We start from the raw sequence: 19,557 nt of genomic DNA on the forward strand, positions 1-19,557 counted from the left end.
TGGAGTGATCAGCAGCTGTGCTGTTCTCCACTGATCACGAGCTGTCCTTGCTTGAGTCCTGCAGCTGCTGACCTTGACAAAAAAAAAAAAAAAAAGGTCTGCTTATTGGCTCCATCCACCCTCTCTCTCTTTTCTTCCCTCCCCAGCAAAGCAGTTGCAACACTGTTCAGGCCTAGAGCAATCAAACCAGCTGAGCGCTTGTGCCACTGGAACAAGCAGGCCATTCAATAGGACGATGCCCCATTTCAGTTAGTGTGACTCTCAATAAGTGGCAGGTACCCTGGGCTTAAATTTCTTCGGCCAGTTGCCCTTTGAGTTAAATCTCTCAGGCTTGTCTAATGAAAGAGAGACTGTTTGACCAGCTTCTTACTCCTTCACTTGTGACTACAGAATGGGTGCAGAGATGCCTTTCATTCCCCCTGACAATTCAATGTGGCTGATAAATAATCAATAGGAGTTTCCTAGCCCAAGGGGTAAAGGAGCATCTCGTGTACTATAGCAACCGCCTGTTCTTTAGCAGTGATTTAATGACTGACTGCCTGCAGCCCGGTTTTCCCCATTCCCTTTAAATCTTGGTCCTTGAGCACTGTGTGTGTTGTAAAGACCTCTGGGAACCTCACTCGAATAGGAAACAGTATATAAGCTGGACTATAATGTGGGGGGGCAGGAGAACCAGAGCAACATCTGAATAGTAACATTACAGCTGATGCTTGCCAACGGGGTTGAGAAACATTCAGAAAGGCCTAAGGAGCATTTGTCTGGATGGACTGCGATGTGCCTTTCCAGGAGACATGTTCCTAAACCTCAAGAACAACAGATATTTTGCACTATGCATCTGCCTGCCCAGGAGCATGTATCCGGGTGCGGGTCCAAGGATGTGATTGTAGCACGTGCCGTCTTGTTCTAGCTAGCTTAGGCTGCAACAGCAGGGCAGGCATGGCAGCAAGGACTGGCAACCACGGTACAAACCTGGGGTCCCTGGGCACGCAGTCTGGTTTCTAGAACATGCTAAAGGCATGCCAGTGTGTCTTCCTGTGTTAGCTAATTGAGCTAGGAAAGATACGCTAGCATGAGCTGCATGAGCACCTTTGTGCTGTGTTGGCACTCTCACAGCAAGCTCACAGCTTATGCAAACAGCAGCAGGTATTTGAGGAAAGAAATACTAATGCATGATCAGCACCAATAGTGCGCAGGGCTCTCACAGCAGGTGCTGGGCAAGCAGTATAAGCCTCAAGGATATTGTAATGTGAACAGGGACTTTGTTCCTGTACCTGGAAATCAGGTACAGGTGTCTAAACAGGCTCTTTTGGGGAAGCAGCTCCCTGCAGCCTGGGAATTGAAACCAGTCTTCAAGCCAGAGACCACTAGTGACTCAAAGGTCAAGTTGAGTGGACTTGCAGATGCACCTGGGTGCTGGGAGACCAACTGGATTGGACTAAGGAGTGCATGTGGCAGGAGGGAGAGGGGATGATCTGTCTGTCTACTGTTGCTCAACATAAAGGGGATACAGGGTTGGCATATGGTTGACACAAGAAGAGCAGGCAAGGCCTAGCAGGACTTAGCTAAGAATGTGGTTGCTGTGTAGCACGAGTGCAAAATAAGCTGGGCACAGTCCTAGTTTCAGCAGTGGTAAGTGTCCCAGCAGTCACCAAGCTCTGCCTGCTCTCTCTGGCGTTGTCTCGGTGGGCCATCTAGAAGGTGCTGGCTATCTGTTTGCAGAGATGGCAAAGATCTTCGTATCTCTTGTGCCGTCTGAGCCGGAGCTCTTCACTCTGAGCTGAATCAGTTTAAAAAGAAGTGGTCCTGCCTCCAGCATACTGGTTTGCTTCACCATTGGCATTGGGTAAGAGCAGAAATGTTCTGCTGTTTCTCAAATAATTGTCCTGATACAAGGTGTTCTGGGGTTGTTTTTTTTTTGTTTCTTGAAGGCAAATGGAAGAAGACTAGTACAGGAAGCACTCCTTAGCCCCATCATGCCATGGAAATGATCCAGCAGTGAGTGTTATTTCAAGTTGTTTGGTGCCATGCTCAGCAGGGAGAAGTGGGGAAGTCTCTTTTGAGCAGTGGTGTGTTGCAACAAGAAGGGAACTGCTTTTCTCTGGATTGCATAATTCAGTAAAAGCCAAGCAACTTTCTCTCCCCTTCTGACTTATATCTCAGTGATGCCCCCTTCACATCCGTGCTGAGGCTGCACTAAGGTGGGAAGTAGTTTGATTCAGGCCTAGTCTTTCCTTTCTCTCTGTTAGGATTAGTCCACACGCAGGCTGGTGTGGAAGGAACTGTGTTACAGCATAATTCATGCTTGTCAGGGCTGCAAAATGCCCTGCTTTGATTTAGTTGACTTGATCGGTGTTACATTAAAGCAGGATGCTTTGTTCCAGATCTGCTCTGCTCCATGCAGACTTGCTCTGCAACAAGGAGAGGTGTGAATTTAAGCTGATTTGAGCTGCTTCCAGCAAGTTTGGGGCCAGATGAGGCTATATCGGGCAGGGTGCCAGCCTGCTCGCTGGCAGCATTGGTGTATGTTTCACAGCGGAGTTGACACAAGCAGTTGACTCTGGGATAAGGTTGTAGGCAGGGTGTGAGTGGCTGCGTTGTGCCGTGTCGTCATGTCCTCCTCTGCATGCACGTTGGAGAGCGTAACCCTGATACCCCTAGCTCCCAGTGTTGCCAGAAACTGAGCTGCCCCATGATTCCCTCCCCTGCCATTTTGGGGAGAGATTTTCCTTTCTGTCCTAAGCACAGGAGGAGGGAGGGAGCTGTAGGGAGGCATTGATGAGCTATTGGCACTTGAGGGGTTTAGCCTGTGTCCTTGTGGCAAACTGGGCTAGTAACATGCCCAAGCCAAAGCAAGAGCATGGGTTACTTCTGCATTGAAAATGTACCCAAGGATTACACACCCTCCGGAGCTTAATAATAGATTCAAGCTGGGAGGAAAGTCCTACAGCTGTTAACTCTGTGGTGTACCTTGCCTGGGAGCTAAGGATGACTTTCTGTATCGCTTTGTGGTTATATGAGTTTGTACCCAAGGCATCGCTGGCTGGAAAATACCAGAACCCGTCAGCGGGGACTTCTTCACTCAGAACAGCGGCATGAGCGTGCACTGACAAGGGCCAAAGATGGCACAGGGTACAAAGAGAGATCTCCCCGAGGCTGTACCTGAGCCCTGGGATTGCTTCCTACCCTGCGCTCCTTTTCTTGCATCTCCCCCCAAGGTTGCTCCCGATGCTGCCTGTCTGTTCCAGTTCATCCTGAAGAGCTTTTTATCTCCGATCAAAGCTGTAGCATCAGCATGGAGGGCTGCCAGGTCCTAAAAGTGGAAAGATCTGCACTTGCACTCGCCGTTTCTGCTTTCCACACCCTCCATTTTTGGAAGTGCTGTTTGGTCACAAGCCCCAGCGTGCTAGTGAAGAGACTGGGGCTGTGCGCCATGGAAGGACAGCTGGTGCCTGCCCATGGGTTGGAGCCAAGAGCATGAACTGCCCTTCATCACACTCCTCCCCTCAGCAGTTTGGGCTCCATTTACTCTTTCTAGGGCAGCACCACTTGCATCCAGGGAAGTCTGCTCGGGCACTTAGAGCACAGCGTCGGTTTTAACTCTGCAAGTAAGCTTTTTATAACCAGGCCTCATTCATAAATGTGACCCTCCACCTTCTGATGAATTTGCAAGTTTGCAGTTGGTGGTTCACAGAGCTGTTCTCCATTTTAAAACTGCCATCAATATTGCAGTGGTAGCTCCATCAATAATTAATCAGATGTGCCTCGTGTGCTATCGAGCTGGGGCTCAGTGCCTTGCAGAGCTGGTGGAAAGTTCCCTTTGAAGGACACCCGGCAGGATGAGCCCTCGGACATAGCGAGACATGCAGTTCACCTTGCATGTCGACAGGAGAGGTGGGGCTCTGACCTTGGGGACTTCGGGAGCACTGCGGGCAGTCTTCATGTTGCTTTCCTTCATATTTCCTGTCTTTGGTTTCCCCAGCTGCTCCTGGCTCTGGCTATTTCTGCACGTCAGCACTTTGCTGGGGGAGCCCTGTTGCTAGGCCGTCACAGCACATCAGTCCTCGTACAGATGATGCTATAGCAGTAAAACTGCTTCAGCTCAGAGAGCTCATTTTGGCTTCTCTCTCCTCCTGTCCCCAGGCAAATGAAACTGTACTGGCAGGAGTACAGCTCTGTGTCCACACAAGGAGCCTTTGCCAGCACAGCTGTGTCTGTCAGGGCTCGCAGCTCTTCTCGCCCATGACAAACGTCACTAAGCCAGCAAAATTGTGGTGTTTGGAGCTGGCCCGTGTCTGAGCTTTCGGCGGGGAAGATGGGCTTTTGACTCTCAGTTCGGAGCCCTTTTCAACCCGTAAGTCTCTCAGCTTTGGGAGAGCCACCATCCAAGTTGTCAGGGATGATTTAAAAAGGGCCTGCAATTTAGTTTGCTGCCAGAAATGGATAAAAGCTTTCCCAAGTGGTGTTACACGAACCAGCCTCTCCTTGCAAATCTTGTGGCTTTACTGTCGTCCTATTTTGTAAAGCTTTCTCCGTGGTGCGTGGAAGGACCCACTTACGGTGTGGAAATGGCAGAAGACAGACAGCCTGCAAAGTGCTCGGAAGCAGAGGAACGGGCTTAAGGGGGGAAGAGCACATCTCCCCCATCCCTTTCGCTTTCAGTAACCGGACGTTGCTGCCTGTGTTCTTGTAAAGGCGTGGGGGTGTGACGCCACAGAAAGGAGCAACAGCATTTCAAGTTGGAGCTATAATTTACAGTATATGGTAGGAGCCCAGAGCAGGCTTTTGAAGGCAGGATGCGTCATTTGTTACACAACATCCTGCAGCCTGGACAGGACCACCCATCAGGACCAGACAAATCTGGGTTTTGAGAGCAGCCCATCAGCTAAGGTGAAACGCTGGGGATGCTTGAAGCCTGCGAGGTGCAGGCTCAGGGCCTGGTCGGGATGACCTCAGTCCTGATTTCACTCTCCTTCCCCTCTTCCATTTCCGCTAAGCCTCCAGTAGCCAACTTGGAGTTCAGGCTGTTGGAAACATAAAAGCCCATACCAAGGCTGTCAGCAGATACCATGTAGCAGCATTAAGCAGATACCTTTCAGAGGCATTCTCTGTTAAATGGAATAAGGTAATCACTCCTCCGAATTTGGTGCAGCTGCAGGAGGCCCAGCCACTGAGCGCTTTGAATTTGCTGCTTGTGTTTAATTATTTACTTTGGCTGGGAAGACTGGCGCTATTATTTCATATCACTTGAGCATATCTAAGACCTGTGGTTTAACAACTGCATGTGCAACTCCAGTAGCAAATGATTGAACTCCTTCTCACTTCCTGCCCTGCGAAAGCGCATACGTGGAGCCCTTTTGCTCATTGTAAATGGTGGCTTCAGCGTGAGATCACAGGCTATATTTAACCTGCCTATATAAACCCTCACTGAGCAGCACTATTTCTTCCGGACTGCCTGTGGTGCAGGTTGAAGCAGGTTCATGCGATAGAGGCTTTTGGAGGGTTCACAAAGGTGGGTGGGAGGGGGGGTGGAAATTTCTCGCCCTGTGTGAACTGAACTATGTGCTCAGCAAATTGGATGTAGCGTGAGTTTTTTCCAGGGCTGCACTGCTCAAAGGCATGGGGCTGACCCTAGAGCTAAGGGACACGGTGCTTTGGTAAGAGGTTACAGACCCTGATGCAAGGATTCATGGGCCCATGTCATGTGCCGTCTCCGTGCCAGCAGCCCTGGGTTTCCATCCCTTGCGTCTTCCTCATTCAAATGTAGGGACCTGCTTGGAGATGAATACTTGCGTTAAGCACAAAACACCACAAAAGTTAAAAGACCTCAAGGCGGAAAGGTGAAGCCAGCAGTCTCATCCACAAAAGATGCTTCTGCCTCTCTCATATTAATCATAGGCACACCTTTTTCATAGTCCGGTATGTGCCGATCACCAAGCTGCTCTAACAATACTAATGCCACCTCCGCAGCTGCCCAGTAGCCTGTCTGTGAGGTTGACTGGCAGTATTTTCTCACCTGGGCATTGATGACATTTTTAGTCTTGGAGACTTGACCACTTCAGCCAAAATGGCAATCAGCTAAGCTGTTTAAGGCATGCACCTGGAAAAACAATAATTGTTTGAATTTCTGCACAATCTGTTCATAATAATAGAGCAGCTTACTGCAGAAAAGTCTGTCGGGCTACTTGGAAACCTTGATCATGCGAGGCTGGAGTTAGCTACAGCACTTGAATTACAGCTGCTGGAAGGTTTGATCTTTCTGTAATGGCTAATGAGCCATGCACCAGGTCTTGTTCCCATATCTCCTGGGCTGGACTCTTGGGATGTTCTTCAGTCACTTCTGGAAGGAAGGGATTAAATTTCCCCCTTGCAACTTCTTGAGGAGATGGCTTCTTGAGGAGATGGGTTGGTTTACCTTCATTGTGTGGGAAGGAGGGGCCCACAGGAGCCTCTTACTATTTAAATATTGAACTTCATAAAAAAGACAACAGGGGTTTTTTTGCAGGGGATGAGATGGCAGAGACCCCTTGTGACCCTCTCTTAGCCTCCAATGCAGTAAAACCCAGGGCTTCCAGGGATGGGTGCTACCAATTTCTTTCTTTTTTTTAATGTTGTTTTTCCTTTTGCCAGTCAAACATTTTTCCAGACCTTCTCCAAGTTCTGCAGAGCTGAGGAGCAAAGTGAAGTCTGGCTTCTGATTTCCAAGGTTGCTCAAAAAGATGGAGGAGCCAAAGGAAAAATGAAAATGTGGCTGAGCAGAGGAGAATATATCCCTCCTGGACATGTTCTGTCCTTTCACTGAGGGGGGAGAGAGGAAAAATGGCAAGACTTTATTTGATAGAATAAATGATCTGGGTGGAGGGGAGAACTTTGTAGTGAAAAACCTCATGTTTTGGTGCATTGTTTTATGTTGGTTGCAATAAGAGTTACAACCAGCTGTATTGTCCCTTATGGAATTCACCCCCTTTTTGTTTCGTGTGAGTTTTAACTCTTTAATTGCTCCCAGCAACTTGTGTTTATGGACTAGTCAAGGCCGGTATAGTCTTGGAAACCAACCCACCCGCCTTCAGGAGCTCACAAGGCTGCAAGCCTCCCCATGAACATAACTGTGCTAAAAAGCAAGAACTGTCCATCTTCCTTGGTTTCGCAGCTGCTGACCACTTGTTTTATCCTTTAAGGTGCAAATCCACCCTGCCTTCTACTTATCCTTCTTAACACAGCACTTGTGTGTTATCACATGGTGACAGCACTGGTCCTATTTAAATGATAAGCAGCTGCAATTGCAGCTGTACAGCGGTAGGCGGCAGCCTTACCTGAGAAACCAGCCGCCTGCCAGAGGTAAAATGCAGAGCAAATTTGAAGGGGCAAGATGAAAAGAAGCTGGAGTTGGACTCCTTCCAACTGGCAATTACTTGAACATTGCCTCCTTTGTGTGCACATTTTGCCGTGATGCATGTATACAGTGCGTGTAGAGCTGGAACCTGCCGCCACTGTTACGTGTTGCCTGTATGGGAGCCAGCAGAGCTAATCTCCTGGACCAAGGGGCGGGTGTAGCTCTCCAGGCAAGGCAGAGGCCGTTTCAGTGCTGAGGAGCCCCGAAGCTCCATGCCAGGTCTCCAGACAGTGCATCTTCCTGCAGATCTGCCGAGATGCTTTTCCAGCCTGGTTGCCATTTAATTTTGGGTTTTCCACCCTCTCTTCTAGCTCCCAGTTGGGGAAACCCTAAATATTGCTCCCAAGCGCTCGTGTCTAGGGGCTTGGCTCTACGCAGAGGTTGCACTCATGTAACTCTTTTTATGCTGAATCTTTAGCTAAAGTGATGCCTGACTTTATGCATGCTTTTTTTGGGTACCCATTTAAAATGAGGTCTGTCGATTCAGCTCGGATTTGTCGGTTGATTAAGCGGGTATAGAAGACAACCTGCCGTTAAACCAGTGCAGCAGTGCACAGATGGGCCTCGAGTGCTTCGTGGTGGGGGGCGGGGGTCAGTGTAGTCTCTGCATTGGGTAGATGCAGGTAAATGAAAACTCACCTTGGCTGCCTTTAGCCTGCAGGAAGCTTCAGGGGTTTGCTGGTCAAGGCCTGGCACCATCAAGAACATTCAGGATGTTGCAGTCGGGAGTGTACTTCACCCACCCCCAGCCGGTGCTTTGTGTAACACAGGCCGCTCGGCTCTGTGCTGGGGCAGCCCCTGGACTGGGAGACAGCAGGGCTTGCATTTCTGTGGCAGTGGAGGAGGGGTTCCCAGCAGCAGCAACAGGGCTTAATTAGGCGACATATGGGGAGCCCAGGCGAGGGGCAGGCTCCTTCTAGCCTCTGCCGAGAACCAGAGGGTGCCGACGATGGGGCCGGTGGGAGAGCCAGCCCTTGCTTGCTCCGTTCCATCTGCCTTGTTGGCGTGCTCGGTACAAGAGCCGTGTTGATTCAGAGGGAAGGAGCGAGCACGCGGTGAATGTCGTGGGCAGGCAGGCAGCAGCTTCTGCCTCTGTCTCCCTGCATTTCCGTCCACGCGGCCTGCGCCTGGGCTGAATCTATAATAAAGTCCGTGCTGATCAGATACCAACAGTGAAAAAACAGCGGCTCACAGCTGGCCTGGAGGGGGTGGAGACTGAGCAGGGAAAGCATTTGAATGTTAACTGCTTGATCTGTAGAGCTGGGGCTTGCAAAACTTTCGTGGGGTTTTTTTTGGTGGAGGGGGAGAGGCTCATTTGATCAGTTTGCTGTTCTCATGGAGGAGGCGTTTAAACAAATGTTAAAGCCCTCCAGGTTGCGATTTGGACGCACCAAAGAGTGCAGTGGGATGCAGGATAACTGGCAGGGGATTTGCCGGCTTCGCTTCTGAGCTGTGCATGGAAAGTTCAGCCTCCACATCACTGACCTGGGAACAAAGGATCAGCCTGAGCCTGGGTATGTTTGCATTAATCACTGTGGCTTCCTGTCAGCCTGCAGGAAGCAGGAGCCGCTGCCTCCAGCAGATGCTTGGTAAGGAGATTAGTTTTGGGATCAAAGGCATCTCCATCACATCCTCCTCTTGCTCCCTGCCCAGCGCCGAATGGGGTAGGCCTGCAGTACCTGGCCAGTGTGGGCAGATGTAACCCAGTGACTGGTGCTTAACGTCCCTTGTCATCCCTGTCCAGTAAAGCAGTGACCTTTGGGATGCTTAAAGCCTTGTGCAGACACGACTACAGTCTACTGAGCTGCAGCCCCTAGGAGAATGGAAGTTGTAAAAACCAAGGGGAGTTAATGTCAGATAAAGTTACACTGGTCTCAGGAAAGCCAGATGGGATGAACTCCCCCAGGTGAGACTCCAGGATGAACAGCAAATGAACCAAGCGGCCTTGCCTAGTGAGCAGAGCACCAGCTTGGGCATCAGGCTGGATTTTATTCCTGCCATCCCACTTTTACTTCTCTGCCTATATAGCACCAGTGCTATGTGGACTCTTTTCGGGCTGGATGTCTGGCTGCTGCTGTAATGTTAAGTAAATTATTCAAGGTGCTCAAGCTCAGACAAGATCCCGGATACAGTAAAGCGAGTGCAGTTCCTCGACAAACACTAAACAAAAGGTCCCGCTCGATGGAAATAGTTGTTATCAGAGCAAGCAGACCTATAATAATAGAAGGCGTGATAAACCCTCAGCAGCCAGCCCGGTGAGTTCAGCGCAAGTAACTGGGTTCAAAGCAAAAGATCCAGTCCTGCGGCTTGGACAGAACAGCAGAAAACGTTCCTGCTTTTCTGCAGCAGGACAGACGTATGGGTCTTTCTGACCTGCTTTTAATTTCCCATGTGTAAGTGCCACTGTCTGATTAGGAGGGGCATGGTTTTCTTTGCCGCCTTCTGCTATCAGAGGTCACTTCGGAGATCTGGTGCATCCTCCAGAGCAAGAAGGGTTGCATCAAATTGTAGCAGGGACATTTACACTGACAATGGTGAGGTTCACAGTGATGGAAACAGTTGGGGAGGGCTTTCAGAAGCTGCACAAAACGTCCACAGGGGAATTCATTAGAGCTGGGTTTTACCTACCTGCGTCTGGGTTGGCAGGTGACCGGAGTAAATGCTGTATTGGGAAGGATCTCACAAATGCGCAAGCAACTGTTTGTCCACGGCCCAAAGGAAATGGCAGAGGAGATGGGACGCTTCTTAGCGCCCTATACCAGAAGGGGGCAAACTTTGCTCGCTCTCTCTCGAGTTGAGAAGGACCGAGTCTTTCTGGGAATTCAGACTGCCGGTCTCCCCTGGGAAGGCTTTTTGGGGCAGTAAGCAGAGTTTCTGCCCAGTCGGGCAGAACATTCTTGGGTTTCAAACTGCTTGAGACAAGGATGTAGCAATGTTGAGGGGTAAATGGAAAGATATGGCGTGAAATAGGGCAGTAACTAGTGGTTACGAAACCAGTAGTATTGTCCCTAACCTAACAACAAGCAATCAAAATATTCAGGTTTCGGTGGAAAGGGCACGACCAAACCCTTTTCTTTGACTGAGGTTTTTGCTTTGAGTCTTTACTGCTGGTATGTGAAAGTAGTACCATGTACCTGGAGAAATTGGGATGGATCCTTACTCATGCAAGTTATGATGCAAAGAGCAAATTTGAGTCTCAGGCTTGGAAGAGTTCCTCGGGTGAGGAGAAGGAACTGGGCAGGGGAGAGGTGGCAGCAGGAAGTCCGAAACGGGCTCCTAGATGAGATTGGCAGCAACTGTGTCCTCCCAGCGCTTACCCACAAGTTGCTGGTTGTTGAAACAGTTCAGGAAGAGAAGCTGGAAAAAATCTATATGTAGGTTAAGTGACAGCAAACTCAAAACAAGTTTACATTTTGCCCTGAAAGCCAAATCCTGTCCATCTAGCCAGAAGTCTCTTCCCCTGTTCGGGTGGAGGGGAATGGGAGTATCCACAATGCCTGGTGGTTCTGTATTTTAAGTCGCGTTGGGCCGTGGTACCGTAACACTAAAAAATACAACCGCCACCTTGTATATCAAAACGGCGGTAACTTCCCAGGCAGGCCAGCCAGGAAATGAGTCTTTCTATTTTTCTTTGTGTCTGCCAGACAAGAGAAATGAACCATTCGCTTTGTCCTCCCTCGGATGGAAACTAAGACTCGGCACCTGAAACATTATGTTAACCTGTTCTTCTTGCTTACTAAACCAAGTCATTAAAAATGTGTGGTTCACTGGAGTTCTTAGAGCAGTCTGGGAGATGTCCAGAACTTAGGCAGCTTGACTATCTGGATGTCAAGCGAGCTGGTAATTTGGGCATTTTAGAAGCAGGTGAGACAAACAGTTGGCTGGGATGGTTTAGTTGGAGATGATCCTGCTTTGAACAGGGATTTGGATGAGATGACCTCCTGAGGTCCCTTCCAGCCCTGCTTTTCTATGATTCTGTCTTTTGTATCTGAAAATGAAAAGCTGTAATGTAAATTTAAAATGAAGTGCTCCAAATAGCAGTCGACTCTTTCTGCTCTGCTGAATTCTTGTCTTTTGTTAGTGGCAAGTCTGGGCGCTAGATTGGAACTTCCCAGCTAAAACTTTCTGTGAAAATGATAGATTTGGGCGGTCTTAAAGCATTTCACAAATTCACATCAAAGTGGTAGTAGTTTTGACTGGGATTTTTTTTTATAGCTGAAGTGAAGATGTGGACTTTTCATTCTGAAAAATGTGTTAATATGAATTAATCATAAAAGACTTAAAAAAACCAAACAAACAAAAAAAGCCCCCAACCCTGAAAAATGGAAGAAAATGTTTAGTTTAGCCTAAACACTTTTTTTCTCCTGGCCAGTGAACCAAGAAATCAGTTATTTGCATAGCTCTAGTCAAGTCCTCTTACCAACCCTGTCCCGACAGCTTTCCTGTGCTACTGTTGGCTTACCAGTCCCAGAGCGACGGGCGAACGTACGGGGCTGGGGGTGAGGTTACGCTGAAGACTCAGCTGTCACTTTTGCTCCGGTTCATTTTCTAAACTTGCTCAGACTCACCCTCTATTGTCTGCTCCCCTTTTAAGCCTTGAGCCATGGGTCTATCTAAAATTGTCTGCTCACATAACCGTGCGGTGGAAACCCCTCATTTCTCATGTGATTGTATTCACGTGAACATTTGCCTCTTGCTGGCATTAACCTACCCACTGGCCAAGTCATTGTCACTTAGCACTACCAAGTGTTGTCACTGATCCCCCTCTCCTTGGGGTTACTGGTTGGGGATGATGGTTGGCAACGCTGCACTGGTTCTAGGTATCTGCAGCATGGCCTGGATCTGAGCTTTCAGTGGGAAACTGCAGTTTGGGGAACGCCCTTGCAGGTCCTAGCCTTGCCCTTGAATGATACTTCTACATGTTCGCTTTCCTCCAGTGCTTATGTTGTCCTCCTCAGGAAACCTGCAGGAAGTGCCAGGGGCTCTGGAAGGAGCACATGAACCTCACCTGTGAGCAGCTGGCCGAGAAGGATGACATCAAATACAGAACGTCAATGTAAGTAACTTTCCAAGTCTGGAAAAACTGAGTCGTCTTATTGAGGGTTTGGCAAGAAACCACCTGGGCTACCAAAAGCAGTAACAAGTATCATTTATGGGGAGTATAGAAAGATCCCTTGTTTGTCCACAAACGGGGACCTTGGCCCGTATGAGGTCTGGCTGCGTTCTGGTCACACACACAACGTGCAGTCACCCGGCTCTGCGATTAGGATTTCCCTGGACGCTTTTCAGCAACGGCAACCGGTAAATCAAGAGCCTGGGAGTATCTACTCTTGAACAGGTGTTTAACCCATTTTGCATTTTGCAGCAGCCAGGCATGATTGTTCAGAGGAAATGAAAAAGTCTTCAGGCTGTATGTAGTCAGCTCGCAGTGTTTATACTGCGGAGAGGTGAGCAGGGAGGCAGGGGAAGTCTGCTCAGTCGCCTTGCACCTTACATTGCGGTGGTAAACAACGCTCCGTTAGCTTGATGGCTGAGGTATTGCTTGCCCGAATCTTTCTCGCCTCATCCCCTCTGTAGAGGAGGGATGTGTGTGTAAGTTCTTATGCTACTACATGCATTTGCAGACCAGGCATTACATGCTAAGCAAAGCTGTCTCAGAACAGACTTGAATTTGAAATGTAGACGGCTGAAACCTTAGGTGTTTCATAAAATCTGTTTTGAAATCTGATCTCTTACTGTGGAGAAATGCCAGCATGGTCTAATGTTAGGAAGTAGGCTATAAAAATGCTGGTCTGGCGCACTGCAATTCAGAGAGCCTGCCATTGTTAACCTAGTCACTTTTCTCTTATATCACTGCTGGGTGATGCTGTCCCTCTGCTGGGCTTGAGACACGCGGGATACAGAGTTTCCATAGGGAGGTGTTCTGGATGTGGGAGTCGAAGTCAGGTCATCCTTCTATTCTTTAAGGCATAACTTTTCAGCAAGACACCAACTTTTGGGGTATCCGGTGGCATATTTCCGCTGCTTTCCCTGTAGGAAAGGGGGACAGGGAAACCTGTAGGATGGTCATGGCCCTAACAAAGGAAAGAATTGGTTTGCAAGGTTTTCTTCAACAGAGCAGTGCTCTGGGTCTGCTTGTTCAGGTGAGTTTGCTGCCTGGAGATGAGACAATAAACACTTCCTTTTGAAGCGGAGTGTAGGGAAGGGGAAACGCAGCTGGAGCCCAGGCCCAGCTTCCCGCCTTGCTCAGAGTTCCCATTAACACGCACACGCTGTGTCCTGTGAGGCGGACAGAGGAGGAGCCACCAGGAAGCCAAGGTCTGATGTGGGCTGGTGCCATCACACTGCTCTGGTGATTCACCTCATAGCGACATCTGCTCTGGGGAAAAAGCAGCTGGAGCCCTGAACTTGTGTCCACACACTGCAAATCCACTAGCAGGTTGCTAGAGGCGGACAGCCCAGGTCATTCCATTCAGTCGAGCCATCAAAGAGAGCAGATTCTGCTTCTCTGACCGCAGCGCCACGTGCGACTGTGCTGCTGTGAAGGGTTGTCAGCCTGCTTCATCTGTTTGGACTCCATTAAGTTCTGTTCTTTCCAATTTAAACATTTCACTTGTTTTAGAGCTCTGTAATCAGGCCCTCAGAATTGCAACTAATTGTCTCATTCTTCCTGGTGACTAATTATCAAGAGGCTTCCCTCTGATTCCCACTCCATGATAATATAATTACTAGCAGAGCCCTTCCACCGGGTTCTGCCGTTACAATTATATCTAGCATCACCAAACCATCTCGAGGGAGAGGCATTATTGCTTCCCTTTGAGACAATTGTCATGGTTATAACCAAACACTGCCGGGAAATGTCCTGGGTTCCTGTTTGCTTTCTGTGCTCTCACAAAGCCTGAGTGTGTACACCTTCGGGCATAAAGCAGTAGTATCTGGCAAGCCCCTGTGGGATTTGGGGAGAGGCGTAAGAGGGGTAGGAAGCCTGGCCTTCATGGCAAAGGCTTGATTATTCTTTAATTACCTGCAAAACAAAAAGCAGAGTTCCCTCTCAGGTCTAGGAGAGTTGAGAAACATTCACAGCAGCTCAGTAACCACCACAACAGCCAGACCTAAGAACAGGAGCTCGCAAGTGACAATTAGCAGTTTGCTTTTCCTAAACCTTTAGCTCCCGGACTATATTTCTTTGCAGCAGAGTCAAGAATCTCTCTGCCCTTTGGCCCTTCTGACTTTGGGTTGAAATTCTTTCTAAACCACAGCTCAGCTGTGCTACATTTGGTCTCGCTTGGAAACCACACTTGAGTCTATAGAATGCAACCGGTGATTAACTTTCTTTCACTTAATTTGTTTGCAACTTATCATGGGTTGGCTCTAGATGGAGCTCAGCCCAGACCTCCTTGGAACAACACTGGGCTTTGGGATAAAGTAGGAAGAAAGTGAGGAGGGGGAAGGGACATCAGGGGAAGGAAGGTTAAAGTGCTGTCATGGTGGCAGTGAGAGCACAGCTCATGCTGAGAATTGGCAAGTGCAAACATACCCACGCTAGTGTCTGCTTCTCTTGCCCTTTCGTGCTGTAGAGAAGAGAAGATGACAGCAGCGCGCATTAGGAAATGCCACAAGTGTGGGACTGGCCTCATCAAATCCGAGGGCTGCAACCGCATGTCCTGCCGCTGCGGCGCTCAAATGTGCTACCTCTGCCGAGCCGCCATCAATGGGTATGACCACTTCTGCCAGCACCCACGTTCGCCAGGGGCCCCCTGCCAGGACTGTGCAAAATGCTCTCTCTGGACGGACCCCACGGTAAGTGGAGAAGCCTTTGGGAGGGCCGTGAAACCCCAGTTTCCATCACAGTTAAGCATGAAAATGTCAGAGTAGCTGCCCTGTAGCAGCACTGCACTCGATGCTCCCCTCTACTCACTTGGTTCAGAGCGGCATGGGGGCTGCATGAAGGCAACACAACTCTTCAGCAAAGCCAGCCACGTGGGACTGGGAGCTACCTACAGCACCTTCCTTATTGAAGGAAAGGCTGATGGAGCCTGGTGAGCTTTGGAAAACAATACCGGGCATCTACAGGGCTTCTATTTGGGATAGCCAAGAGCTGCGATCTGCACCATGGTGGAGGGGGCACGGAGCAGGAAATCATGGGGAGTGCAAGGGGGAGTTGAGGTAGGGAGGTGGGAGTTGGGTTTCTTGGACTTGATTCCATTTTTGGGTCTATCGTCTTTTTTTTTTTTTTTTTTTTTTTTGTTTGGGGGAAATAGTTTATACCTCATGCCTCAGTGGCAATGGGCAAATGGATGCTACAACACACCTGGAACCCAAATGCCTGGGGTCTCTGTTATGTCCATTATGGTGCTGTTGGCATAAAAATAATTGATGTGTAGCCTGACTAAGAGAGGAAAGTGGTGATAAGCAGGGCATGGCTAGACACTGAGTCCCTTTTGCAGTGTCAGAAATTGATGGGAAGGGCAGAGTAAGGGAGGCGGGAGCCTCCTGAAGCCACAGAGATGCTGCACAGAAAGGTGCCAGCCTGTTCTCCCTGCTTGAGGGTAATCTGTCCAGTCTTCATCCTTGGAGGAGGAGCAACAACAGCAGGTGTACGCTTGAGTACCAGAGTGTCACTGCCTCCTCTATCCAGGGAATGCTTTCTGTCCTCTGGAAGAGCTGCCTTTAGGTGATGGCTGCACTGGTCTACCCATTCCCTCCCTCCAAAGGGCTCTGCCATGCTCTCCAAAGGGCTCTGAACCCAGCGAGTTAATCACTGGCTTTCACTTGTGTTTTCTTTTTTCTGAATTCCCCCAGCACTGAACAGCACTGGCTCAGAACAAAGCTAGACAGAGAGATAACCGCACCTCTTCCTCTTCCCACAGCCAGGATACTTCTGATGCCCATTTACGGAGTATCCAATTGGTCTAATTCCACTTGTTCCATTTCCCACTGGGACATGATTCTCCGTTCAGGAACAGCAGAGCTTCCTCTGTTCCCACCGGGCCAGTGATTGTCTGCAGCCATGACATTTGTTCAGGCCTCGGCAGAACACAAGGCTATTCAGAACGCCCAGACTGTCCTTCAAACAACACAAAGACTAGCCTGTCATCTGTCCCTCTTCGGAGGCTTAATTAACCAACGTGGTGGCAAAGCAAAATTTCCCACTGTCAGCTGAGGGTTGCTTTCTTTTGCACGATGAAGCGTTGGCAAGCCGAGGGGTTGAAACTAGGTGAATCTCTCTGCCCACGGTGCAGAGGGTGTCATGAAGAGTGTAGACCAAATAAGTTTTTCACCGTGAAATAGTTGAGCTGCTTTTGGTGCTGTCATGGCTGACGTTTCGAGAGAAGAGGGGGAAGGTGTTGGGGCAGCAGATGTAGCGCCTGTCCTTGCCTGGCCAGTGGGTTGGGAAGCAAAGATCAATACAAAGGGAGTGACCCCAGATTGGAAATGAGACATGTGGGTGAGTAAGTCACGTGTGCTCTGGGGAGGAGCAGAAACGAGAGGCATCAAGAACTACCTCCAGGGCTGCTGCTTCTGTCTCTAGGAGGACCAGCCCCCCTCGTTCCCTGTCTTAGCTTGGCCACTGTCTCTCTTAATCCCTTTTATAGTCCTCTTTTTATTTTCCCTTTGCTGTCCAATGCCTCTGTGTCCTCTAGTCACAGAAGGGCTCTGTGCTGCTTGCTGTGGGAGAAGGGTGCCCGTTGTTGCATCTGTGGAGTGGACCGTGCCGGGCTTAGCATTACAGATACTGAGAAGCAAAGCCGGGCGTTCGGCTGCCTCCTGCAGCACCGTGCACGTGAGCAGCTTCTACCCGGCACTTGGCCTGGGGCTGCTGAAAACATGAGGAGGGCAGATGTGGGCCCTTTCAAGCGCGTGGCTTCTGGCAGGAGATAGGGCAGAGGGAGAAGCAAACGGCTTCCTACACTCTCGCTGCTTCTGTTCCTTGCATATGCTGGTGCATCCTGTTCCTCGGGGGCTGGGCTTGGCTTATGGACAGGACAGGATGCAGCAGCTGTAGTACGGGAGTTTTCTGCCCCCTCACTTCAGAGAGCTGTGTTGTGTCTCGCTGTCACCTTGGGTTGATAGCATGTGCCTGGCGCTGCGACTAGCACTTCTTAAGGCTGCGTTCGGCGTTTCGTGTGAAGCGGACACTCGGGGTTTGTTGCCTACACAAGAAATGCACCTCCCCTTCCCCAAACCTACAGCCCTCACCGCAAATCCAGAACAACTTCTCTGAAAAATACAAGTTAATGCATTTCATTAGGTTTGAGTTAAAGGACTTTGTTTTTAATTAATTTTTCAACAACCCAGCATCTGCTAGTCCTTATCCCAAATGATCTAGGCTAATGCAGACACTTCCAACTTCCCTGGCTTTACAAGTTAATTGAAACCTTGTCCATCTGCTGTAATTGAAAAGATTAGGATGTAATTAAGCTATTAATGATCTATCTAATGGTTATGATGATGTAGGCTACAAGCAAACGCAGGTACTAGGAAGTGGGGGCGCTGTGATATCAGGAGTGGCATAGCCAATTGCCAACCTGCCTCCACTGCTGTGTTGCAGTTGTCTTGGCTGTAATGAGTTGGAGGGATTGGGAGACTGTTCCCAAGAGCTCTCATTGGTGGTTGATTTAGTTCAGCTGTCACTGCTGTTTAAACATTCAGCACCCGTATGTTAGCTTTGGCTTCAGTGCTTGAGAGGCTTCTCCTGGCACTACTGAGAAGCCACTGCATTGCAGACTAGGGTAGCACTGGTGGGGAAACCGAGGCAAAAATGGACAGGGGGTGGGGGTGGAGTCCTTAAATAAGAGATGTATTGGGACTCTGAAAGCCATACTCCCAAAAATAACATAACAGACATAGAACCATAATATAAATTTAAGGAGAAATAACAAAAATACAAACATAGCAATAAAATAGGGCCAACCATTATAAAACGTTGTTCCTACTCCTCGAATTGAAATAATAATAATAGTACTACTTCAAATAATTATTAAAAATGAAGCTTCATAAAAAGAAGGGAAAAGGTAAATAAAACGCAACTAAAACCGGGGGAGCAGTAAATCCATTCCATCCATCAATTTGCCCACCCCCTTCAAACAGGTCACTCATAAATAAAATAATTCAGTTGCTGCAAAACTGAATAAACCCAGCAGGATCTCATGAATTAGGGCAATCGATCCATCTCAAGGAGTTCTCACTGAGAGTGTTTGGGGTCTCTTCATTTTCATACGGGGTGTCTTTACTAGCCTATTTGTGATGCACGCCTCACCCCACCAGTGAGTCCACTGAGCAGTACACTTATTCTCACTGCCACTCGGCTCCCGGCCTGGTCCTGTTCACAGGGCGCTCACCCGGGGCTCCACAGCCTCTGTGGTCAACTTATTTACAGTTTGTTGTCTCCAGTGGGTTCAACACCCATTAGATAGCTGGTCTTGGGCTTCTGGAGGGACTTGGAGCTGCTATGCCGTCACTGTGACAGCTGGGCTCAGTGGCTGCAACCACTGCTGCAACCACAGATGTCTTGGCTGCTCCTGGTGCTGCCACCAGTACTCTGGCCCTCGCTGCTGTTATGGGTACTGCCGGCTTTCTTTCTGCCGACAAGCCCTCCGCTGCTTCAGGTGGAGTCAGTGCTTTGGCTGTTTCGGCCCTCGTTGCTGCTAGCATGGCCGTTGCCAGCTCTCTCCCCAGCGACCTCCTCCTTCCAGCCGAAATGCTAGCTGCAACTGTGGACCGCAAGCAGCCGGGTGCTGCATCCAAGGTGGCAGCAGCAACTCGGGGTGCTCCTTACTCCCCCCCAGCAGCAGCGGCCGTCTTGAACTTTTCCAACCAGGAGATCTTACAACTCCTTCAGTTCTCCCATAACTCTTTGGATCCTGTGGGTGACTTGTTTCAACGTGACTTCTTCAGTACGGGACGAACTAGATGTTGCAGTGCTGCTAACTCCATTCTTCATCCTTGTGCAGCCATGATCTCCACGTCTCTGAGTCCCACTGCCAGTCGCTCTCACTTGTAGAGCTGCTGCAGCTTTGCTTGGACCCCTCAGGTGTCCACCCTCTGCCCCAGCCTGGGCTGCTCTGGCTAGCTCAGACCAGGGTTTATATAGCTTTGGCCTGAGCCCTCTCATGGTCACCTGACAGCTCCAGTCTGTATTGGGACTCTAGATTACCTTAACCCTG

The 19,557-nt window shown here is 49.4% G+C and overlaps 1 protein-coding gene across 1 annotated transcript in view; it reads left to right on the forward strand.

Moving 5' to 3' along the window:
* RNF216 (ring finger protein 216) overlaps nt 1-19,557 on the forward strand; it is a 97,715-nt gene that overhangs the window by 60,064 nt on the left and 18,094 nt on the right. Inside the window, exons 13-14 of the mRNA XM_019541996.1 lie at nt 12,349-12,446; nt 14,968-15,190. Coding sequence (XP_019397541.1) covers nt 12,349-12,446; nt 14,968-15,190 — 321 coding nt within the window. The remainder of the gene's footprint in view (nt 1-12,348; nt 12,447-14,967; nt 15,191-19,557) is intronic.

This window comes from Crocodylus porosus, unplaced genomic scaffold, assembly GCF_001723895.1.
Source record: "Crocodylus porosus isolate Cpor-Errol unplaced genomic scaffold, CroPor_comp1, whole genome shotgun sequence".
Classification (NCBI taxonomy): Eukaryota; Metazoa; Chordata; order Crocodylia; family Crocodylidae; genus Crocodylus; species Crocodylus porosus.